Source organism: Pecten maximus, chromosome 8, assembly GCF_902652985.1.
Source record: "Pecten maximus chromosome 8, xPecMax1.1, whole genome shotgun sequence".
Lineage (NCBI taxonomy): Eukaryota > Metazoa > Mollusca > Bivalvia > Pectinida > Pectinidae > Pecten > Pecten maximus.
In genome coordinates this window covers 507,930-534,762 of record NC_047022.1, presented here as the reverse complement: position 1 = coordinate 534,762, position 26,833 = coordinate 507,930, and the positions used below count along the sequence as shown (strand labels likewise).

The following is a 26,833-nucleotide window of genomic DNA, read 5'->3' as shown; positions in this document are numbered from 1 at the left end:
TCCGAATGGCAAACCGTGTGTAATAGTGAAAACAAACAAGTTCCGGATACCTTGTTCCGGACAGGACTCTTCGTAACAGTGTGAACTGAACATACAAGAAGAGAAACAGGTATATATATATATATGTTATTGTTATCATTGTTATAATGTAACATAGATATATATACTATTGTCATATACACCTTAAGCTTGCTGTTTGTATTGAAAGATGAATCCTTGCGTTTGTGCATTATATACTTTAATACAGTACAAATCAAAAGTAGAAAGCTCGCCCGTGATACTGTAATTTATAGTATCATTGATATCAACTATAACAAACCCATTTGGTTATTGTCAGCTGATTGTAGTATATCATTTAGAACAAATACTGACAACAGAGCGATAGACCGATGTCACATGGAGAGTATTGAAAGATGAATCCTTGCGTTTGTGCATCATATATGCAAATCGAAAGTAGAAGCTCGGGTGAAGCCTAGATCGATGTCACTTGGAGAATATATACAATGTAACATGTAACTTCATGTACAGAAGAAAGCAATAGGTTATCAGATACCCATAGTATAATAATAATAATAATAGTCTTTATTTATACTTGATAACATGTCAAAATGCTATTTAAAGTTCCCCGCCTTGAGTATGCTGCAAGTGTTTGGAACCCATCAAAAGTAAAAGATATAGAACTCATTGAAAATGTGCAGAGAAGGGCAACAAAACTGATCCCTGGATTTAAAAATATCTCATACCCGGAACGGCTACAATGGTTAAATCTCCCAATGCTACAGCACCGTAGGACCAGAGGAAATATGATAATTAACGTTTTTAAGATAGTAAATAACATATATGATAGTAGAATAACAAAAAACTTTTTCCAAATGGACAATATGAGTAGAATCAGAGGTCACGATAAGAAAATATTCAAAAAGCGATGTCGATCGTCTTGATGGAAGGAAACATTTTTTCAGTTACAGTTATTGATTTATGGAATACATGAATAATGTAGCTTGCCACAAATTGTTGTCAATGCTGATTCTGTCATAAAATTTGAAATAATGTTAGATGATCATTGAAAAAATAACCGTTTTTATTCATGAATGTACAGGAACTAATATAAAGCCATTAATTACATAGGAAATACAGTTGAGTGAAGACTAAAGGTTACACCCAAGTGCACTCCGAGTGCACTCCATTTGGACTTGGAGTGCACTCCGTTTGGACTCCAGGTAAACTTGGAGTGCACTCCAAGTGGACTCCGAGTCTACCTGGAGTCCTATAAGACACCATGCCTACTCCAGTTCTATAATCAGACTATATCATATATATATAGATTTTTCTATATTAATACTTTGATGCTTTTAATATAATTTACATATAAATAAATAGATTTTTACAAATTACTTTTGTTCTGTTAATATTACTATTAACATTTGTTTAGTCTACTAGGAATATTTCTTTTATTGTTAATACATGGTAATAATGCCTACATGTTAAATTTATATTTATTAAGATCCATAAAAGACAGTTATACAATTTATGCTATAATCAGGTTTCTATGAAAGTTATTTGCTTATTATTTCATATTTCATTAAGATGTAAGTAAATTGTATTTCATTTTATTAAGGAATTGAAAATTATTTCAATTAGAATATTTATTACTGTACATATATCATGACTTTAAAGGAAGTTTATATAATGTATCTATATTATGTTATTGATTATTCAAAATATTGAAAGTTTACAGTATTTAATGAATTATGTGTTTTTTTATATAAGACATTCTCTACATATATGTACTCAATTCAGGCAAGTAATTATAAAATGAACAATCATTTTAGTTGATATATAATAGGTTATATATTTAAATGTATCATTAGAAAAATATACATTTACAACTGTACATATTCACGAGCATTACCTAGTTAAATTAATGTTCTGACATAACGTACACACAAGTATGTAGTTCTGGACTACCATAATGAATGACAGTATCTGTTTAATTGCTATTATTATTGGCCATGCATGACTGACTCTGGCCTGACACCCCTGATACTGTGCCAGGTGAGTTTTATGAGCCAGCTACAGGTACTGTCCTGAGTTCACAGAAATACCTGTGTCAATACTGTCACTGTTCAAATGATGAAGCTGTGCAAAGCAGGGTCACAGTGTTATAACCTCAGGCCAATTAACAGAACAGTAAGATTATCTCCTGACTTGAAGGAAAGGATTGTAGCTCTCCATTTGAGAGGCCTTAATCAGACCAAAATTACATGTATAAACTAAATACCAGTGTAATTAAGGTGGAAATGTCAAGATAAGTTGTAAAACCATTAACAAATTGGTTAACAGGTTTAAGAAGACACACTCTATTGAAATGAAGTCATTCTTTACTGAAATTAGAAAGTAAAAATAAGCTGTTTCTTATTACATTGTAACCTGTCTAAACGGTAAGTCCTTGAGACCAAACGTATTGGCTGGTTTATGCAGGTGTCCGGTATGCAGAGGTACAATGTTGAATGATATAAGTTCAAAAAAAATTAATGCAAATCAAATTAAGAAATGATGCAGTTCTTATCTTGTAATATTAAAAAATATAAAGACATTGCTTAAAAAAATTAATTGTAAAGAAAGAGATTAAAGTAAAAAAAAAAAAAAAAAATTCAGTGTAATTCAAAATGGTATAATGAATGTAAATTCACCATTTCCCAAAACCAACCTATAGCTTTATACCCGTAATTAGTACACATTGTTCTCATCCAGGAAAAAAGATTATAGAGCCTGAGGTAAAATTTGCCTCAGGGCAGTTGGACACGGCAACCTATGTACCATTTACCTGTAAAACTGACCTGTTGGAACTACATCTTTTTCTATCCCATTCAGTCAATATTTATCATGATATGTGTCACTCATACATTGTATGTAACAGATACAGGTCATGAATGTACAATGGTTGTTCAAGCCAATTATAAAATCATAAAATTAAATGTTCTAACTTTAAAAAAAAAAATGCATAATGCCCGCTGCAGTTGGTGTATGGAATGTTTGATAAGTATTTACTTAACTCAAACATGAAAATTATATTAATCTATGTTGATTTACATGCATATTGACCTCTAATTACTCTATACATGCTTATAAGTAATAGTACCAGTTTGAAATAAAAAAAAAATTCAAATATTTTTTTTCTTTCTTTAAATGACTTATAACTGTTTTAATAATACTGTAATAGGAATGGACAATCATATAATTTCAAAAGTGTCGGATATCGACCGTCACAAGTCTGTACCTATATTTCTATAAGACCTTGATAAAGGTTAGCCGGAGTTTCCTCTGGCCCTGACACCATATTACACCAGACATGGTGTCAGGGCCAGAGGAAACTGGGGCTAGGTAAAGGTAAGGTGTGATGACCAGTTTCCATCTAACAATTAAGGGGGTCTTTATCTAGTTAGATGACCGTGTGTACACCTGTCCAGATCTTCACACCTTACGAGGTAAACTTGGAGGAAGGGGTCATTATTGGGGTCAGTGTAAGTCTGTCTTTTCTCCACACCCCTGTAATCACGCTTGATATACAGGTAGATATTGACCTGGAAGTTGGGGGGGGAGGAGGATGTATCTGATATAACTGTTAAAAGAACTCCATGTATGACCTGGATTTAATGAGGCAGGCATAACAAAAAAAAAGTTGATTTAGCAAATAGAAATGTAAGTCTGATGTTAAATAGTAAATCAAAATTAGACATTAGATCCGGAATATGCTACCCAGGTGATAAAAAAACAACTTTCTTTTTTATTGTATGTTAAGATAAATATAAACTGTTGGAAGAAAAGTATTTGAAATATATTAAAAACAGTACTTAGTACTTCGAGTACAAGTTATGTCCAGTACACAATCAAACTCTACATTTTGAGAGACCACAAACAACTTGCCAAATTTATATACATTTTTGTTTATTGCCAATTTTCTACTAATTGACGTGGCTTGTTAAAACTCTTCAAATCAAAGGAATGCTATCATACATTTTTCAACCAAGTGCCAGATCTATTCATTTTATGTAGGGTTTACTAATAGAAAAAAATCTATTATATTAGATGCTGTTAGTTAACCAACGAAAAAAATGACCCAACAAAATAATAAGATGATATATACAAAGATAAAACAGTAACACATATCTTATTGTTACATGTTTAAGGAGTCAAAATGTATAAGAGTATACATCTATCTATAAACATCATGTATATATGTACTTGGTTACAGGTACATGTGATACATGTGGACCCAGGTAGGATTGGGGCCTGATAGGACTCCAGGTACATTTGTACATGTAAACTTCGTGCACTCCAAGTTTACCTGGAGTCCAAACGGAGTGCACTCCGAGTCCTAACGGAGTGCACTCGGAGTGCACTTTGTGTAACCTTTAGTCTAAACTCAACTGTATTTATATTATACTATGTATTGATATTGATATGGATATAGAGGCTACAAGCCTGCGTCCATTATTTATGCTAATAAATGTTCAGCTTAAAAGCTTGTCTTGCACATGATCAAGATAAGTATAGAATATATATACAATATTTACAACAGTATTGTGCGTATATATATAAATCATGTACACTGTGATCAATATTATCTTGCAGACAACTTTGTCACTATGATGATGTCAGGGTTTTGGATCGGCCATCTACATGTTAGTATGTATTAGTTACGAGCATTGTCAATCCTCACACAGGACACCTCTATAAGTCCCATCCGATGGTCTACATGTTAGTAACAGTGTTGTAGAGCTGTGACAGTTCTCACACAGGACACCTCTATAAGTCCCGTACGACAGTCTACATGTTAGTTACAGTGTTGTAGAGCTGTGCTCACACAGGACACCTCTATAAGTCCCGTACGACAGTCTACATGTTAGTAACAGTGTTGTAGAGCTGTGCTCACACAGGACACCTCTATAAGTCCCGTACGATGGTCTACATGTTAGTAACTGTTGTAGAGCTGTGCTCACACAGGACACCTCTATAAGTCCCGTACGATGGTCTACATGTTAGTAACTGTTGTAGAGCTGTGCTCACACAGGACACCTCTATAAGTCCCGTACGACAGTCTACATGTTAGTTACAGTGTTGTAGAGCTGTGCTCACACAGGACACCTCTATAAGTCCCGTACGATGGTCTACATGTTAGTAACAGTGTTGTAGAGCTGTGCTCACACAGGACACCTCTATAAGTCCCGTACGACAGTCTACATGTTAGTTACAGTGTTGTAGAGCTGTGACAGTTCTCACACAGGACACCTCTATAAGTCCCGTACGACGGTCTACATGTTAGTAACAGTGTTGTAGAGCTGTGTCAAATCTCTCACAGAAACAAGTGTCAAAACTAGTCAACTACTGGGTTAGCTTAAAGCTGATCAACCCAGCAGGTTGCTGTTATTGTCATCTTTACCCTTTGACTGTTCAACCTTACGGCCAGTCTCTTGTATTCCTTGTGGAATCCGTGAGCTGGGTACCACATAAACAACCTGACTGTTTTACATTGATGTTGGATCTCCCACCTCCACTGTACAATACAGATCGATGTACGTCGACAGGCGAGCGACATTCCAATGAGCCAAGAAGACTTACTGTTTTCCTTCACAGAATGTATATTGGTTAAGTTGGGTACAATTTGACTTATTTGTATATTTTAGTTTTAATGTCCGAAGCTAAATTTGCTACATTCAACTAACCAATCTATTAACATCATATAACTATATATGGTGGGTACCTGTACATCTGAACTGACCACCCACCTGTAGATAGGACACAGATGGTGGGTACCAGTACATCTGAACTGACCACCCACCTGTAGATAGGACACAGATGGTGGGTACCTGTACATCTGAACTGACCACCCACCTGTAGATAGGACACAGGTGGATCTGAACTGACCACCCACCTGTAGATAGGACACAGATGGTGGGTACCAGTACATCTGAACTGACCACCCACCTGTAGATAGGACACAGGTGGATCTGAACTGACCACCCACCTGTAGATAGGACACAGATGGTGGGTACCTGTACATCTGAACTGACCACCCACCTGTAGATAGGACACAGGTGGATCTGAACTGACCACCCACCTGTAGATAGGACACAGATGGTGGGTACCTGTACATCTGAACTGACCACCCACCTGTTGGTAGGACACAGATGGTGGGTACCAGTACATCTGAACTGACCACCCACCTGTAGATAGGACACAGATGGTGGGTACCAGTACATCTGAACTGACCACCCACCTGTAGATAGGACACAGATGGTGGGTACCTGTAAATCTGAACGGGCATCTGAACTGACCACCCACCTGTGGGTAGGACACAGATGGTGGGTACCTGTAAATCTGAACGGGCATCTGAACTGACCACACACCTGTGGGTAGGACACAGATGGTGGGTACCTGTAAATCTGAACGGGCATCTGAACTGACCACCCACCTGTAGATAGGACACAGGTGGTGGGTACCTGTACATCTGAACTGACCACACACCTGTGGGTAGGACACATGTGGTGGGTACCAGTACATCTGAACTGACCACCCACCTGTTGGTAGGACACAGATGGTGGGTACCTGTACATTTGAACTGACCACCCACCTGTTGGTAGGACACAGATGGTGGGTACCTGTACATCTGAACTGACCACCCACCTGTAGATAGGACATAGATGGTGAGTACCAGTACATCTGAACTGACCACCCACCTGTGGGTAGGACACAGATGGTGGGTACCTGTAAATCTGAACTGACCACCCACCTGTAAATAGGACATAGATGGTGAGTACCAGTACATCTGAACTGACCACCCACCTGTGGGTAGGACACAGATGGTGAGTACCTGTACATCTGAACTGACCACCCACCTGTTGGTAGGACACAGATGGTGGGTACCTGTAAATCTGAACTGACCACCCACCTGTAAATAGGACATAGATGGTGAGTACCAGTACATCTGAACTGACCACCCACCTGTGGGTAGGACACAGATGGTGGGTACCTGTACATCTGAACTGACCACCCACCTGTGGGTAGGACACAGATGGTGGGTACCTGTACATCTGAACTGACCACCCACCTGTAGATAGGACACTATATGTATTTATAAACTACTGGTTATCATAAGAATGGTCCTAGCTGAATTGCTATGGGATTAAATGTTAATCCTCTTATACTACAAAATGTAAAAAAAAATGTCCATTGAATGATGAACTCAGATCTGAAATAATCTATATCCAGGAATCAGATACATAAAAGTGTATATATATATAGACACTTGTATATAATTAAACTCAACTTTTACATACTCGTTACATGTATTCACATAGTCATATACATGTATCTGTAACTAGTACTTGAGTTCTGTAGCTCCAAAGAAGCAACTGCCCCACGTAGGTTTCGAACTCACAACCCAGAGGTGGAGGGCTAGTGATAAGTGTTGTGGCACCTTAACCACTCGGTCATCGCGGCCCCTTAACTGGACGAAGGCGAAATTTTATTTCATACATGCATCATATGAATGTCATTTTAACTGATTGTTGATAAAACAGAAATATTGTTGATGTACAAACAACATCAATTAATTTTCAATAAAAACACTTTTATTGTTGAAATTTATAAAAATCCAAGTTGTCCATGAGAAAGGCAGCTGACTACATGTATATATGTGGTTGAAAGATATTAATATATGTTTGTCAATAGGCTAGACTTCAGATTACTGTACTGATCTTACCAGGCGGTTTATATCTAACACATTGAAGTTCCAAATGTTGGTATATCTTAAATTATTAAATAGGTAAAGATGACCATGACAACGTCTTGCTGGGTTAATCAGCTTTAATTGCTGGTTCTGATGACGACACAACACATGTTTCGAAACTAGTCAACATTCTTTATTAAAGCCTATGCAAGATGTTGTCATGGTAATCTTTACCTATTGATAACTCTACCACTATGACCTGGACTCTTGTATTCCTTGTGGAATCCGTCTGCTGGGCCACACCGAACTCTACTGCACCATCTACACGAATGTTGGATCTCCCTCTCCGTGTATTTTTAGCCCACCATCATCAGATGGTGGGCTATTCAAATCGCCCTGCGTCCGTGGTCCGTCGTCCGTCCGTCCGTCCGTCCGTCCCTCCGTCCCTCCGTCCGTCCGTCCCTCCGTCCGTAAACAATTCTTGTTATCGCTATTTCTCAGAAAGTACTGAAAGGATCTTTCTCAAATTTCATATGTAGGTTCCCCTTGGTGCCTAGTTATGCATATTGCATTTTGAGACCAATCGGAAAACAAAATGGCCGACAGGCAGCCATCTTGGATTTTGACAATTGAAGTTTGTTATCGCTATTTCTCAGAAAGAACTGAAAGGATCTTTCTCAAATTTCATATGTAGGTTCCCCTTGGTGCCTAGTTATGCATATTGCATTTTTAGACCAATCGGAAAACAAAATGGCCGACAGGCAGCCATCTTGGATTTTGACAATTGAAATTTGTTATCTCTATTTCTGAGAAAGTACTGAAGGGATCTTTCTCAAATTTCATATGAAGGTTCCCCTTGGTGCCTAGTTATGCATATTGCGTTTTTAGACCAATCGGATAACAACATGGCTGACAGGCAGCCATCTTGGATTTTGACAATTGAAGTTTGTTATCGCTATTTTTGAAAAGTACTGAAGGGATCTTTCTCAAATTTCATATGTAGGTTCCCCTTGGTGCTTAGTTATGCATATTGCATTTTGAGACCAATCGGCAAACAAAATGGCCGACAGGCAGCCATCTTGGATTTTGACAATTGAAGTTTGTTATCGCTATTTCTGAGAAAGTACTGAATGGATCTTTCTCAAATTTCATATGTAGGTTCCCCTTGGTGCCTAGTTATGCATATTGCGTTTTGAGACCAATCGGAAAACAACATGGCCGACAGGCAGCCATCTTGGATTTTGACAATTGAAGTTTGTTATCTCTGTTTTTGAGAAAGTACTGAAGGGATCTTTCTGAAATTTCATATGTAGGTTCCCCTTGGTGCCTAGTTATGCATATTGCGATTTGAGACCAATCTGAAAACAACATGGCCGACAGGCAGCCATCTTGGATTTTGACAATTGAAGTTTGTTATCGCTATTTCTGAGAATGTACTGAAGGGATCTTTCTGAAATTTCATATGTAGGTTTCCCTTGGTGCCTAGTTATGCATATTGCGTTTTGAGACCAATCTGAAAACAACATGGCCGACAGGCAGCCATCTTGGATTTTGACAATTGAAGTTTGTTATCACTATTTCTGAGAAAGTACTGAATGGATCTTTCTGAAATTTCATATGTAAGTTTCCCTTGGTGCCTAGTTATGCATATTGCGTTTTGAAACCAATCTGAAAACAACATGGCCGACAGGCAGCCATCTTGGATTTTGACAATTGAAGTTTATTATCGCTATTTCTGAGAAAGTACTGAAGGGATCTTTCTGAAATTTCATATGTAAGTTTCCCTTGGTGCCTAGTTATGCATATTGCGTTTTGAAACCAATCTGAAAACAACATGGCCGACAGGCAGCCATCTTGGATTTTGACAATTGAAGTTTATTATCGCTATTTCTGAGAAAGTACTGAATGGATCTTTCTCAAATTTCATAAGTAGGTTCCCCTTGGTCACTTGCATTGCATTTTTGGACCAGTCTGTCCGGAAAACAACCTGGCAAACAAACAGCCATTATCGTTAAATCTCAAATTTCTTATATAGCTAGGATTCCCTTGTTTGAAAAGTACTGGAGGGATGTCTAAATTTGCACAGATTAGTAAAATGAAGGGAAAAGTAGAGAAAAGATCAATCTGACATGGAACCTATGAAGATCATTCAATGGTGGGCGCCAAGATCCCTCTGGGATCTCTTGTTAAATTATTAAAGTACATCAGTTATATTATTGGGGCTTTAAGTACTGTAAACAAGGTGAAGCAGGGCTTCACTAAGATAGCTTATCTATTAGACCTGGTGAAATCATGACAATCACATACAGGTACATCTGTGGGTTATACTTGATAAATCCTCTCAGTACAGAGATCTGATCAAGTCTGAGGGCACCCAACAAAACTTGTGTAATCCTTAAGCTTATAAGTCTGTAACAGGAGAAAATGTAGCGGCCAGACCGGGGTTCGAACCCGGGACCTCCGAACACTAGCCGGATGCTCTACCAATTGAGCTACCTGGTCACCGATGATCGACCCAGTCCAGTCCCGCTACAAGTCTATAATTAATTTTCCATTGTTTGTACGCAGACTGCGGCTTTCTGATTGGTTGAGATTTTTTTTTTCATACCACTATGAAAAAAAATCTGAGAATGGCACGAAAAATGTGACGTCACAATACGACAGTTAACGTTGTGTATTGATTTGAGAAAAAGAATCCCATATAAAACCAGTAAAATTGTACATAAAACATGTTTTAAATTAGAAAATTATTTTCAAATTTAATTATAAGCGTTGATGTCAATTGGTTTTTAGTTTCATAGGGGTATGAACAAAATTTTTTTCATACCCCAATGAAACTTAAAACAAAGTCACATCAATGCTTAAGTGTTGAAACTTTCAACAGGTCAGAAAGGAGTAGGTGCATTTAGAGTCATTTTTGGCCCCATCTTTGATTTAATTGAATTACATACCAGATTAACAAAGACATATGAAATTTATAAAATATGGAGTTTCAAAGAATTCTGACATAAGGTTGCCTAGCAACAGGCCTGGTAACGCACCTATTACATTTGCTCAATCTAATGGTGAAATTCTACAGTTTTTCTTAAATTTTATATTTTAATGTTTCCCCCCAATCAGTGTTTAAACTTGAAAATATGGTTATATTTAATTCTATTGTAAACTTCAATGTCATAATGTCTAGGTTACCTAGATCTAGTTTTTACCCTTCTAATAGTCATAGCAACCAATTTTTCTCCATAGCAACAGCAAGAAAATTTCAATGAAATGGGGGATAAATGTTTGAATGTTATAAGAATCTTAATTTGACTATGATCCCTTTGTTAATACCATTTTTATCCTTATCCATAAGTACAACTTAATTAAAAGTATGACCCCTACCAGAGAACCCTGGGAGACTAGTTTTTTCTGTCTGCCCATCTTGTACAGACATGCATATATGTATTCAATTGTATAGTATATGTCATAATGCCAAAGTCAGTCAGCACTCTAGTTACTTCACTCCTTAAGGGATTTCGATCAAACTTCACACGGTGATATGGGACTGTAATATATCATTTGAACTTATGTTTAAATTGGTTTGATACCTGGTAACTAAAACTTAAATGGATTTTATTTAGATTCTGTAAACTATCATATTAACACTCAATAATTTAATTTTGTATGAAACACGCATTTTCATTGGCTGAAATAATTTTGTTATACCTCCATAACAAAATTTTTGACGTTGCGAAATGCAACGTCATTTTTGATTGGCTGATGACGTTGCGTAATAATTTATCACAGAAAAGAGTTCGCCAAAGAAAGTGAAATATCTTGGTGTGTATAAGACGAAATTAAATTATAAGAATTAACATTAATTATTTTTCTGTTATACAGTCATAACATAAAAAACTGGAGTGTACTCTCTTCATAAACCGCTTCGCGGTTTATTTAGAATACACTCCAGTTTTTTCTGTTATGACTGTATAACAGAAAAAATAATTGATGTTAATCCTTAATAATTTAAATCTTCCATTTAGACTTAAATATTAATTAGTACAGTATATAAGTCTTCCCAGCAATGAATATTTTCTTAAGCGAAAAACATGTACACCATGCATATTTTGGGTTAGTAGCTGTTTAACATCCTGTCAACAACAAAAGTCATTAAATGATGGCATATTTAATTGATGTTATTATATCCAATATTTAAGATATCACCATGACAATTGCAGTGAGATCATTAAACTAAATCAAAAGAATTAAACACTACAAGGTCACTTGGTCTGAAGATCCAAGTTAGCTTTATTACCAATACTGCATGTGGCGTCCATCCATCCACAAATGAAGTTCCTATCTGATAACATACTTATTCATTGACCAATTTTCATTAAATTTGGTCAAGATCTTCTGTTCAAAAAATATGTAATAAGGTTTACAATCAAGGTCAAATGTCGAGGTCATAAGCCAAAAGGTCAAGGTCAACTTTCCTATATTTTTCACTGATGTTTATTTTATTTCATATTATGAAGTAAAATTCATATTTAAACAAAGAGTCACCTGTTAAACATCAAGGTCATGTATAATGTATATTTTGCTTTCATGTGATTATCATTTGAAATGTCAAGCGTTGTTTAAGATGTTTTTTGTCATAATCACTGAATTATCTAGATGGGTGATACAGCTCCTCTGGATATCTTGTTATTTTTAATTCCTTTTGAGTCAAACTATAAGTGTCTTACTGGTAGTATTCATATCATCAGCTCTATATCTCCTTAATTAAGTTAAGGAGAATTCTCTCTCTTCTCCAAAGTCATTATACCCACAGGGGCTTGGCACGATTTTCCAAATGATAGTCTATATATATATGTATATGCCAAGCCCCTGTGATTATACCCACACAACAAAGTTAGGGGGTACACTGGAATCAGGTTGTCTGTCCGTCCATCTGTCTGTAGACACATTTTGTCCGGACAATTCCTCCTAAACCGATGGCCTGATTCCAATGAAACTTCACACAAATATTAATGATCATATGTAGATGTGCATGCCACTTTCTTTTTCTCAAAATTATGGTTGCTATGGCAACTGGTCACTGAATTCTCTTTATTGTGAACAACACATATTTCAGACATTCTGAATTTCAAAAATATTGGCATGCACGGGTTATCTTAGTTAGCCTCTAATTAAAAGTTCCAATTCACCATTGAGTGCAGATTGCGGGGGTATTGTTCAGCCATCCTGGCGACAGTTCTAGTTCAATATATAATCCATCAAATGGTGGACTGAAGGAATTCTGGGTCAATCCATAGTGGATCAGAGGTAAAACCATCAATGTCAGACTGATCTCTACTACATTCTTTTTCAGAACAGACTGTGGTGACAAAAGATGTCTTACAAACCTGTGACCTTCCATGGTAAAAATGGTGGTCAAATTTCACTGGCTGAAATTAATGGTTTGTACTTGCCTGTCACTGGGTCTGAGGAATCCCTGACCAAGCATCTTGACCGACTGTCTAATGGACATTTGCAGGCTCGGGATAGTGATGTAGTCATTTGTGCTTACCCTAAATCTGGTACATAATCTGTCTTAATGTACATTGTAGAAAGTCTGTATTCTGTTGCATAAATAAAGTGTGCATAAATCTGGCACAATTATATCCTTAGAAATCTGCTTTAAGGTGGGCAGGCTGTATTCTTTATTATATCTCCAAACAAAAAAGAGTTCTAATTTGTTTAATATGTTTAAACATAAATGAATATTACAAGGTATCAACTGCTGCCTAATTACATGTACTAAATATCTAAAAAAGAGTTAATAAAATGAAATAATTTTATGTTCCATAAAAACCATCTTAGTCATAAAGAATCGATTCCCAGAAAGCTTCCTTAATTCTCTCCAATTGGACATACAATGTATCATAATATGTTTATTATTGAGAAGTGATCAGTCAGGGATTAATCTAGAATTTAGGGGAAACTACCCTTTTTGGACCATAGGGGAAAATTAGTTCTGAAATAGGGAAATTTAAACATCACAAAGTTTCAGTTTTTAGCTCACCGGTTACGAGGAACCGAGAGCTAATGCTGTCATCCTGGCGTCGGCGTCAGCGTCCCACCCCAAAACTTTAAAGTTTTTGGGGTAAGTTTTTGGAAAGCTTATAAGTCCAAAAGTATACACCTCATGTCCTTCTAATTTGGTTTATACATTCATTAGAGGTCTAGGAGTGATGTTATCGCAAAATCATGCAGAAAAAAATTGTGATTTTTTCGCATTTTACCATTTTGTGGACTTAAGTTTTTTGGCACCGAATTAACCCACTTTAAAGTTTTTGGAGTAAGTTTTTGGAAAGCTTGTAAGTCTAAAAGTATACACCTCATTCCCTTCTAAATTGGTTTATACATTCATTAGAGATCCAGGAGTGATGCTGTGGCAAAATCATGCAGAAAAAAATTGTGATTTTTTTTTTTGGCATTTTACCATTTAGTGGACTTGCTTTTTTTGACACAAAAACCCACTTTAAAGATTTTGGGGGTTAGTTTTGGAAAGTTTGTAAGTCCACATCCTTCTTATTTGGTTTATACATCCATTAGAGGTCTAGGCGCGATATTATGTGTCATACAATTTCAAAATGACATGCTTATACATACATAGAAAATGAATGCAGTGTGATTGCTGCCACCGGTGAGCTTTCGCAATCATTGATTGTACTTGTTTGCTTTAAAAACACATTTTCCAAGTAAAAACAGCAAATGGTTTATTCGGAAAGCAAATCTGGAGTATTTGGGAATATCATTGCCATAGAAATGAGGGAAAATACAATATTTCAGTGAATTTAACAGAAGTCTGAGGGGAAAATGGAACAAAATCCTGAGGGGAAACTACCCATAAACGATAGTAAAAATCTCTTCGATTGATCCCAGCCAATGAAGATGGAAATAAAAGCTGTGAAAAGAATAATTGAGTTTGCTGTGATTGATCTTTAGGTCTGCATTGGATCTGGGAAGTGGTGACCATGCTAGAGAGATCTACACCATCACCTTCAAACGACTTCATGGAACAACATTCCTTTGAGTTTTCATCAATCAAGCACCTAAGCTCTTTGCAGTCTCCACGTGTATTTGTAACCCACCTTACATTTGACAATTTACCTCAATCGTTTCGTGACAGACGCTGTAAAATTGTCTATATCTGTCGTGACCCACGCCCTGTTGCTGTGTCCTTTTTCCACTATGTCCGTCAGATGAAGGTCAGGGGAACAACTGATCGTTCTGTGCTCTCTGCAGCCTGGCCAGACTTCCTACAATTCTTTAAAGAGGGCAAAGGTCAGTATTGAGTAGTTCACTGTCAAAGAGAAAAAAACACTGTTTATGGTATAATGGTATAAAAACATGTGTTGCCAAAGTGTTCCACAACTGTTTATCATTGTTGACCAATCTCACAGACTCCTATATAGTAGTCTCCCTGGTTTAAATCCCCTATAGTTGTCTCCCTTGTTAAGATCCTATAGAGTAGTCTCCCTGGTTTCAATCCTACAGAGTTGTCTTCCTTGTTTCAACCTACATATTTATCTCCCTTGCTTCAATCCTACAGAGTTGACCCCCTGTTTTCTTTGTACAGAGTTTTCTCCCTGGTTTCTATCCTAGAGAGTTGTCTCCATTGTTTAGACCTTACATATTTGTCTCCCTGTTTCAATCCTACACGGTTGTCTCCCTGGGTTCTTTTGTACAGAGTTCTTCAGATACAATCTTGCTATTGAATTGTTTTTTTTTTTTATACATTACAAAAACTTTTTATGCAAGATCAAATTGAGACTTCAATGTGACTGAAACCTCAGAAGAGCAGATAATTAATATCAAGACCCAATGCCTCTTTGTTATTGAGAAGAAGTCTTATTTGACCCCTATGACCTTGAATGTAGGCCAAGGTCATTCATTTGAACAAACCAGGTAGCACTTCACCCCAGCATGCTACAGACCCAATATCAGGTCAATGGGTTATTGAGCGAAAGTTGCGTAAATAATTTAGTCCATTTAATCCCTATGATATTTAATGTAGGTTAAGGTCATTCACTTAAAAAAAAAACAATTTAATAGCAAGATTTTTCTGCAAAATGTGTAAAATTTTTAGACTTCTAATGTGTGTATAGATTTGTTTTTAGAAGAATTTCAGAAAATGGTCCATTTGGCGGTCATTTTGAAAATTGCTGTTTCTTGCATTTTGTGCAAAAAAATGGTGAAAATTGGGTATTCTATACTTCAAAATTTGGGGGTAGGGGTTACATAAATTGCGATTCTGATTAAAAATAATTGGCTAGATCTTCATTTAAAAGAATATGGTAGGCTAATCAAATTACCCTTCGTCCGTGGTCTGTCTGTCCATGTGTCAATCCGCCTGTCCCTGCAGCTTAAACAATTCTTGTTATCACTATTTCTCAGAAAGTACTGAAGGGATCTTTCTCAAATTTCATATGTACATGTATATTCCTCTTGGTCCCTTATTGCGCATCTTGCATTTTGGAATTGATAACAAAATTTTTTTAAGCACCAAACGGGAAACAACATAGCCAACAGGCGGCCATCTTGGATTTGGACAATTGAAATTTGTTACTGCTATTTTTCAAATTTCATACATATAATGTTCCCCTTGATCCCCATTTATACATATTCCCTCATAGAACCTTTGTGATGACAACATGGCCAACAGGCAACCATCTTGAATTTTAACTATTGAAACTATATATGTTATAAAAATTTCTTAAGTTGTAAATGGCCATTATTGATCTTTCTCAAATTTGAGGTTCCCCTTAATTAGTGTCCAGTTGTGAATGCAAGTCTGATTGAAAGAACTAAATGGATGACAAAGAGTATGGCCATATTGGATTTTGACAATTGCAGGTTGCTCCTGCTATAGGGTTGTATAAAATTATTAATGTTTTGAAGGAAGAGTGAAAGAAAGGAAAAGAAGAGAAAAGATCAGTCTTTCATTTGACTGATATAGATCATTCTGTGGTGGGCACCAAGATCCTGATTGGCGGGGTCCTAACAGAGGAACCTTGTTGTAATTTGATAACAGTTTGTCAGATACCGTTAAGGGCCATAACCCTTAATTTCGTTATCTTTCAGAGCTGTCTTCAGTGTTCAAACCTACAGATTTGTCTCCCTTGTTTCAACCTACAGATTTGTCTCCCTTGTTTCAACCTACAGATTTGTCTCCCTTGTTTCAACCTACAGATATGTCTCCCTTGTTTCAACCTACAGAGTTGTCTCCCTTGTTTCAACCTACAGAGTTGTCTCCCTGGTCTCAATCCTTCAGAGTTACAATGTATCTCCCTGATTTCAATCCTACATAATTTCAGTTGAAAGTCCTTTTGGTAATTAGGAGCATAATGTAAGTATTATTAGAAATAAAAGTTTACATATACTGTAGTCAGAGTTTGATATTAGTGCATTTTTTATTTACCAGATGGAGCAACTTCTGTCGTCTGTCAACTTTACACTACTAGTCATTAACTACTAAGCAGATTTCAACCAAATTTGGTAGGAAGCATCCTTGGGTGAATTGGAACCAGTTTTGTATAAATGATGGGTCAGGCCCCCATTAATGAAAAAATACACAACAAATGGGTTAAAATCTTCTTCTATTTGAATGAAAGGATTTTGTCCATTTGGTCAGAAAGGTCCTTTGGTGAAGGGAAACCAATTGTATATAAACAGTGGGTCTGGCCCCCAAAGGGCATGATGGGTGGGCCCAATAGGGGAAATTTAGCTTATGTTTTAAAATTCTACTTCCTCTGTAATGAAAAGATTTGGCTGATATTTGATATGAAGCAGGGCAGGGCAAACATTGGAACTATACACCCATATGGTTTAAACCCTTCTTCTGTAGGAGTGAAAGGATTTACTCAGACTGAAGCATCCTTGGGTGAAGGAGAACCAATTTTGTTTAAAAGGTGGGCCTAGCCCAGAAGGGCCTCTTAGGGGCGGTGTCATTTAGGTGAAACAATGTTTAGCAAATTATTCCAAAATCTGTTTTTCTCAATATTAAACTGCCATATATCGAGGTGAGCGATACAGGCCCTCTTGGCCTTTTGTTTGATTTTGATGTGTATTTTAGATTAAATGGTGACTTCATTGATTTGTCTGGTTAATTAATTTGAAACTATCTTTGTTTCAGTGCCGTTTGGCAGCTGGCTGTCCCATACAAAAGCTTGGGATAAGGTGATCACTGACCGCCCTGGCTACCCAATACATGTTGTCAACTTTGAGGACACCAAACAGGTGATGTACAGTACATATTAGGCCGTCGGACTGGAAGGATCAGAATGACCTATAGCCATCGTGCTCCGTCTGTTGTTGTGCACAGTTAAACTTTTACTTTCAAAATGCTACTCATCCTTAACCCCAAAATTCAACTTTGGTGTGAAACATCATTGGGGAATTCGAAGGGCAATCATGTTTTATGTAAATGAGGCTGGTCAAACCTGAGTGAGAGAAAACTGGGGTATGGCTCAAAAAGGGGAACTTTGGCTAAATTTTTCATTAAAACTCTGCTCTCCTTATTAAACCCTGAGGTGGATTACAACCAAATTTAATGTGAAACATCCTTGAGGGAGACCAGTCATATTTTATATAAATAGGCTGGTGTGACCTCTGCATGGGGCCAGTGGGATGGGGCTCCAAAAGGGAATTTTTTTATTTAAAACCCAACTCCTTATTAGCCATTGGGTGGATTACATCCCAATGTGTTATGAAACATCATTTGGAAAGGGCAATTAATATTTCATATAAATTCGATTGGTCTGACCCCTGGGGACAGAGGGGGAGGGACCCAAAAAGGGAACTTTTTTTTTTAAATTTTGCTTTAAAACCCTACTCCTCCTTAACCCTTGGGTGAATTACAACCAAATTTAATGTGAAATGTCATTGGAGGAAGTCAATCATATTTTATATAAATGAGGCTAGCGAGACCCATGGGGCCTGATTGGTTGGGCCCCTTATAAGGAACTCTGCTGTAATTTTGCTTTAAAACCAATATCCTCCTAAACATTTTTATTGGATTACAACCAAACTTGGTGTGAAATGTCAGAGAGGAAACCTAGCAATAGGCAGAGTTATAGGTAGGCTATAAACCAGTAATTTACAATTACAGGACACTGACTATAGTCTACAAGATGAAGCTTGGCATTATAGCTAAAGTCATGTAGGCGTTAAACCATCGACTAACCATATATAGCTGTCAGAACACTAGCTATAGTTGGTAAGGCGAAACCTAGCTAGCAGTAGACATAGTCATATAGGTAGTAACAGTAACTAACTTAAAGGCTGACAGAACACTGACTACAGTCGGTTAGACAAAGCCTAGCTAGCAGTACACATAGTCATATAGGTAGTAACAGTAACTAACTTAAAGGCTGACAGAACACTGACTACAGTCGGTTAGACAAAGCCTAGCATTAGGCTGTGGTTTGGTTTGGTTTGTTTTTGTTTAACGTCCTATTAACAGCCAGGGTCATTTAAGGACATACCAGGTTTTGAAGGTGGAGGAAAGTTGGAGTACCCGGAGAAAAACCACCGGCCTTCAGTCAGTACCAGGCAACTGCCCTACGTATATGTTTCGAACGCGCAACCCAGAGGTGGAGGGCTAGTGTTAAAGTGTCGGGACACCTTAACCACTCGGCCACCGCGGCCCCTTCATTGGGCTGTGTCATGTTCCAGTTTAGATCATCAGTTAGAATCTATGTAATATAAAGGTGTTAACAGTAGGAAATGTATTAGCATGGAACTTGCTCTTTATTGACTACTACTAAACTACATGTGATGCCATACAGATAAAAACGATTAAATATCTTATTGCATTATGTGTGTATACCACTAGTCTGTAGGCATTTATTGTAGTTTAATTGAAAACAATGGCAGAACTTTTTCTGAGTGTCAAAATACAATTCATCACAAAAGTGAAAACAATAAAAAAAGATATTAGAATTCAGATGTGTATTTCATTATTACAAAAATAATGCTAAATTGTTGAAACTAACTTGCCAACCAACTTCCTCATTTCAGGATTCAATGAAAGAAATAATGAAGCTGAACTCATTCCTCCGGACAAGTGTTTCTATGACGATATGCGCAGAAATAGCTAACAACACAAAGATAGAAAAACTTAGGAAACTGAAGGCCACCGTCAGTGATAACACAATGAAACAATACTTTAAGGAAAGCAAGTACCCTATGTATCGTAAAGGTCAGTATACCATAGTCAGACAATATTATAGTACCCTATGTATGGTAAAGGTCAGTATACTACATAGGCAATATTATAGTACCCTATATATGGTAAAGGTCAGTATACCACATAGACAATATTATAGTACCCTATGTATGGTAAAGGTCAGTATACCACATAGACAATATTATAGTACCCTATGTATGGTAAAGGTCAGTATACCACATAGACAATATTATAGTACCCTATGTATGGTAAAGGTCAGTATACCATAGTCAGACAATATTATAGTACCTATGTATGGTAAAGGTCAGTATACCACATAGACAATATTATAGTACCCTATGTATGGTAAAGGTCAGTATACCACATAGACAATATTATAGTACCCTATGTATGGTAAAGGTCAGTATACCATAGTCAGACAATATTATAGTACCCTATGTATGGTAAAGGTCAGTATACCACAGTCAATATTATAGTACCCTGTGTATGGTTAAGGTCAGTATACCACATAGACAATATTATAGTACCCTATGTATGGTAAAGGTCAGTATACCACAGTCAGACAATATTATAGTACCCTATGTATGGTAAAGGTCAGTATACCACATAGACAATATTATAGTACCCTATGTATGGTAAAGGTCAGTATACCACATAGACAATATTATAGTACCCTATGTATGGTAAAGGTCAGTATACCACATAGACAATATTATAGTACCCTATGTATGGTAAAGGTCAGTATACCACAGTCAATATTATAGTACCCTATGTATGGTAAAGGTCAGTATACCACATAGACAATATTATAGTACCCTGATGTATGGTAAAGGTCAGTATACCACATAGACAATATTATAGTACCCTATGTATGGTAAAGGTCAGTATACCACATAGACAATATTATAGTACCCTATGTATGGTAAAGGTCAGTATACCACATAGACAATATTATAGTACCCTATGTATGGTAAAGGTCAGTATACCACATAGACAATATTATAGTACCCTATGTATGGTAAAGGTCAGTATACCATAGTCAGACAATATTATAGTACCCTATGTATGGTAAAGGTCAGTATACCACATAGACAATATTATAGTACCCTATGTATGGTAAAGGTCAGTATACCACAGTCAATATTATAGTACCCTATGTATGGTAAAGGTCAGTATACCATAGTCAGACAATATTATAGTACCCTATGTATGGTAAAGGTCAGTATACCATAGTCAGACAATATTATAGTACCCTATGTATGGTAAAGGTCAGTATACCACACAGACAATATTATAGTACCCTATGTATGGTAAGGTCAGTATACCACATAGACAATATTATAGTACCCTGTGTATGGTAAAGGTCAGTATACCATAGTCAGACAATATTATAGTACCCTATGTATGGTAAAGGTCAGTATACCATAGTCAGACAATATTATAGTACCCTATGTATGGTAAAGGTCAGTATACCACACAGACAATATTATAGTACCCTATGTATGGTAAAGGTCAGTATACTACATAGACAATATTATAGTACCCTATGTATGGTAAAGGTCAGTATACCATAGTCAGACAATATTATAGTACCCTATGTATGGTAAAGGTCAGTATACCATAGTCAGACAATATTATAGTACCCTATGTATGGTAAAGGTCAGTATACCATAGTCAGACAATATTATAGTACCCTATGTATGGTAAAGGTCAGTATACCATAGTCAGACAATATTATAGTACCCTATATATGGTAAAGGTCAGTATACCACATAGACAATATTATAGTACCCTATGTATGGTAAAGGTCAGTATACCATAGTCAGACAATATTATAGTACCCTATGTATGGTAAAGGTCAGTATACCACATAGACAATATTATAGTACCCTATGTATGGTAAAGGTCAGTATACCACATAGACAATATTATAGTACCCTATGTATGGTAAAGGTCAGTATACCACAGTCAATATTATAGTACCCTATGTATTGTAAAGGTCAGTATACCACATAGACAATATTATAGTACCCTATGTGTGGTAAAGGTCAGTATACCACATAGACAATATTATAGTACCCTATGTGTGGTAAAGGTCAGTATACCATAGTCAATATTATAGTACCCTATGTATGGTAAAGGTCAGTATACCACATAGACAATATTATAGTACCCTATGTATGGTAAAGGTCAGTATACCACATAGACAATATTATAGTACCCTATGTATGGTAAGGTCAGTATACCACACAGACAATATTATAGTACCCTATGTATGGTAAAGGTCAGTATACCACACAGACAATATTATAGTACCCTATGTATGGTAAAGGTCAGTATACCATAGTCAGACAATATTATAGTACCCTATGTATGGTAAAGGTCAGTATACCATAGTCAGACAATATTATAGTACCCTATGTATGGTAAAGGTCAGTATACCACATAGACAATATTATAGTACCGTATGTATGGTAAAGGTCAGTATACCATAGTCAGACAATATTATAGTACCCTTTGTATGGTAAAGGTCAGTATACCATAGTCAGACAATATTATAGTACCCTATGTATGGTAAAGGTCAGTATACCATAGTCAGACAATATTATAGTACCCTATGTATGGTAAAGGTCAGTATACCACATAGACAATATTATAGTACCCTATGTATGGTAAAGGTCAGTATACTACATAGACAATATTATAGTACCCTATGTATGGTAAAGGTCAGTATACCATAGTCAGACAATATTATAGTACCCTATGTATGGTAAAGGTCAGTATACCACATAGACAATATTATAGTACCCTATATATGGTAAAGGTCAGTATACCACATAGACAATATTATAGTACCCTATGTATGGTAAAGGTCAGTATACCACATAGACAATATTATAGTACCCTATGTATGGTAAAGGTCAGTATACCATAGTCAATATTATAGTACCCTATGTATGGTAAAGGTCAGTATACCATAGTCAGACAATATTATAGTACCCTGTGTATGGTAAAGGTCAGTATACCATAGTCAGACAATATTATAGTACCCTATGTATGGTAAAGGTCAGTATACCACATAGACAATATTATAGTACCCTATGTATGGTAAAGGTCAGTATACCACTTAGACAATATTATAGTACCCTATGTATGGTAAAGGTCAGTATATCACATAGACAATATTATAGTACCCTATGTGTGGTAAAGGTCAGTATATCACATAGACAATATTATAGTACCCTATGTGTGGTAAAGGTCAGTATACCACTTAGACAATATTATAGTACCCTATGTATGGTAAAGGTCAGTATATCACATAGACAATATTATAGTACCCTATGTGTGGTAAAGGTCAGTATACCATAGTCAGACAATATTATAGTACCCTATGTATGGTAAAGGTCAGTATACCATAGTCAGACAATATTATAGTACCCTATGTATGGTAAAGGTCAGTATACCACATAGACAATATTATAGTACCCTATGTATGGTAAAGGTCAGTATACCACTTAGACAATATTATAGTACCCTATGTATGGTAAAGGTCAGTATATCACATAGACAATATTATAGTACCCTATGTATGGTAAAGGTCAGTATACCACATAGACAATATTATAGTACCCTATGTATCGTAAATGTCAGTATACCATAGTCAGACAATATTATAGTACCCTATGTATCGTAAATGTCAGTATACCATAGTCAGGGTATATTATAGTACATGTTACACATACCAGTACATGTATGCCTAACAGCCATTGTACAATGTAGTATAAATTTATCTCTACCACCTTATTTTTAAGGCTAAAGGTGGAATGCTAAGTAATATTATGGGCATCATTTTGATCTTGACAAAACTAAAGTCTAGTTTATAAAGATGATGCAGACAGAGAGTCAGAAAGGAAGTGTTTAATAGTCGATAATGAACAGAGGATGTATAGTTGGTTAGAAATATGTAGTTACATGTAGATACATTATTATTGAATGAAAGTGATTTCTCGCCAGAGTTGACGCCTGTATGAATAATACATGTACAGGGGCCGAGGTACAGGGGCCGCGGTACAGGGGCCGAGGTACAGGGGCCGAAGTACAGGGCCCGAGGTACAGGGGCCGCGGTACAGGGGCCGAGGTACAGGGGCCGAGATACAGGGGCCGAGGTACAGGGGCCGCGGTACAGGGCCCGAGGTACAGGGCCTGAGGTACAGGGGCCGTGGTACAGGGGCCGAGGTACAGGGACCGAGGTACAGGGACCGAGGTACAGGGGCTGCGGTACAGGGCCCGAGGTACAGGGGCCGAGGTACAGGGGCTGCGGTACAGGGCCCGAGGTACATGGCCCGAGGTACAGGGACCGAGGTACAAGGGGCCGCGGTACAGGGCCCGAGGTACAGGGACCGAGGTACAGGGGCCGCGGTACAGGGGCTGCGGTACAGGGCCCGAGGTACAGGGCCCGAGGTACAGGGCCCGAGATACAGGGGCCGAGGTACAGGGCCCGAGGTACAGGGGGCGCGGTACAGGGGCCGCGGTACAGGGACCATCTGTACTCCCAATACATATAGATGTTATTACAATTGTAGTGTAGGTAGGTAACATCTACAGACAAAAGAGGTATACATTATAGTTCTGTGTCCTATCTCAGTGTCATTTTATATCCAAATTGTCTCTAATTCACCCTAACAGATTACAATGGTAATACACTACACTAATTAACTGTAGTAGGGATAGAAAAATGCAAGACCAGACCGGGGTTCGAACCCGGGACCTCCGAACACTAGCCGGATGCTCTACCGATTGAGCTACCTGGTCGCCGATGATCGACCCGGTCCAGTTCCGCTACATAAGACATAGCCGGGTGAGGTTATGATCAACCTCACCATTTAGACAATTTCATATCAATTTTTTAGACTTTTGAAATTTTCATATAGATTTGTCACCTTTGTTTCAAAAAAATATCATTATCTTTTCAGGAGTAACAGATGACTGGAAGAACTTATTCACAGTGAAACAAAATGAGGACATTATCCACGGAAACATGGGACAACTAAGGACCTCTAACATCAAACTCACCAGTATGTTGTGAGATCTCTAGGACTGTGAGATGTCTAGGACTGTGACATCAAACTCACCAGTATGTTGTGAGATGTCTAGGACTGTGACATCAAACTCACCAGTATGTTGTGAGATGTCTAGGACTGTAACATCAAACTGACCAGTATGTTGTGAGATGTCTAGGAATGTGACATCAGACTCACCAGTATGTTGTGAGATCTCTAGGACTGTGAGATGTCTAGGACTGTGACATCAAACTCACCAGTATGTTGTGAGATGTCTAGGACTGTGACATCAAACTCACCAGTATGTTGTGAGATGTCTAGGACTGTGACATCAGACTCACCAGTATGTTGTGAGATGTCTAGGACTGTGACATCAAACTCACCAGTATGTTGTGAGATGTCTAAGACTGTGACATCAAACTCACCAGTATGTTGTGAGATCTCTAGGACTGTGACATCAAACTCACCAGTATGTTGTGAGATATCTAGGACTGTGACATCAAACTCACCAGTATGTTGTGAGATGTCTAGGACTGTGACATCAAACTCACCAGTATGTTGTGAGATATCTAGGACTGTGACATCAAACTCACCAGTATGTTGTGAGATGTCTAGGACTGTGACATCAAACTCACCAGTATGTTGTGAGATCTCTAGGAATGTGACATCAGACTCACCAGTATGTTGTGAGATATCTAGGACTGTGACATCAAACTCACCAGTATGTTGTGAGATGTCTAGGACTGTGACATCAAACTCACCAGTATGTTGTGAGATGTCTAGGACTGTGACATCAGACTCACCAGTATGTTGTGAGATGTCTAGGACTGTGACATCAAACTCACCAGTATGTTGTGAGATCTCTAGGACTGTGACATCAAACTCACCAGTATGTTGTGAGATGTCTAGGACTGTGACATCAAACTCACTAGTACGTTGTGAGATGTCTAGGACTGTGACATCAGACTCACCAGTATGTTGTGAGATGTCTAGGACTGTGACATCAAACTCACCAGTATGTTGTGAGATCTCTAGGACTGTGACATCAAACTCACCAGTATGTTGTGAGATGTCTAGGACTGTGACATCAAACTCACCAGTATGTTGTGAGATGTCTAGGACTGTGACATCAAACTCACTAGTACGTTGTGAGATGTCTAGGACTGTGACATCAAACTCACCAGTATGTTGTGAGATGTCTAGGACTGTGACATCAAACTCACCAGTATGTTGTGAGATGTCTAGGACTGTGACATCAAACTCACCAGTATGTTGTGAGATCTCTAGGACTGTGACATCAAACTCACCAGTATGTTGTGAGATGTCTAAGACTGTGACATCAAACTCACCAGTATGTTGTGAGATGTCTAGGAATGTGACATCAGACTCACCAGTATGTTGTGAGATGTCTAGGACTGTAACATCAGACTCACCAGTATGTTGTGAGATGTCTAGGACTGTAACATCAAACTCACCAGTATGTTGTGAGATATCTAGGAATGTGACATCAGACTCACCAGTATGTAAGGAGACTATGGTCAAATATAGACCTTGCACTTCAACTAGAACAGTAAATAAATAACAACAACTTTACATGATTTTACAACTTAGAATTTAATGTATAGTTAAGGTCATTTGATATGCAGTGTTTTCATTATATATGTATATATTGAAGTGTTGTTGTATTGGCATATAGTACTATTGAAATGTACAGGAATACTGTGGGAATACGAATGTTAATATTGTACAATAATAGTTAATTGATAAATAGATATTATTACTAACAAAATAAGGCAAAATGCCATATAGTAAAAAAGAGGTCCAATA

At 37.3% G+C, this 26,833-nt stretch overlaps 1 protein-coding gene and 1 non-coding gene across 3 annotated transcripts; one reads left to right on the top strand and one right to left on the bottom strand.

The window, feature by feature from the left end:
• Positions 1-11: 11 nt before the first annotated feature.
• On the top strand, positions 12-26,680 carry LOC117332922 (sulfotransferase 1E1-like). 2 transcript variants are annotated; one of them, XM_033891992.1, is made up of 6 exons: positions 12-109; positions 13,088-13,290; positions 14,702-15,040; positions 17,892-17,995; positions 19,778-19,958; positions 24,920-26,680. In XM_033891992.1, exons 2-6 carry the CDS (start codon positions 13,104-13,106, stop codon positions 25,030-25,032), a joined length of 924 nt encoding a protein of 307 aa, XP_033747883.1. In that variant the 5' UTR covers positions 12-109; positions 13,088-13,103; the 3' UTR covers positions 25,033-26,680. The 2 variants fall into 2 exon arrangements, with proteins under 2 accessions (XP_033747883.1, XP_033747882.1); XM_033891991.1 differs by having other exon boundaries at positions 30-109; positions 13,083-13,290.
• On the bottom strand, positions 24,687-24,758 carry Trnat-agu. Its single transcript has one exon. It is a non-coding gene; the product is annotated as a tRNA-Thr (tRNA).
• Positions 26,681-26,833: the final 153 nt, after the last annotated feature.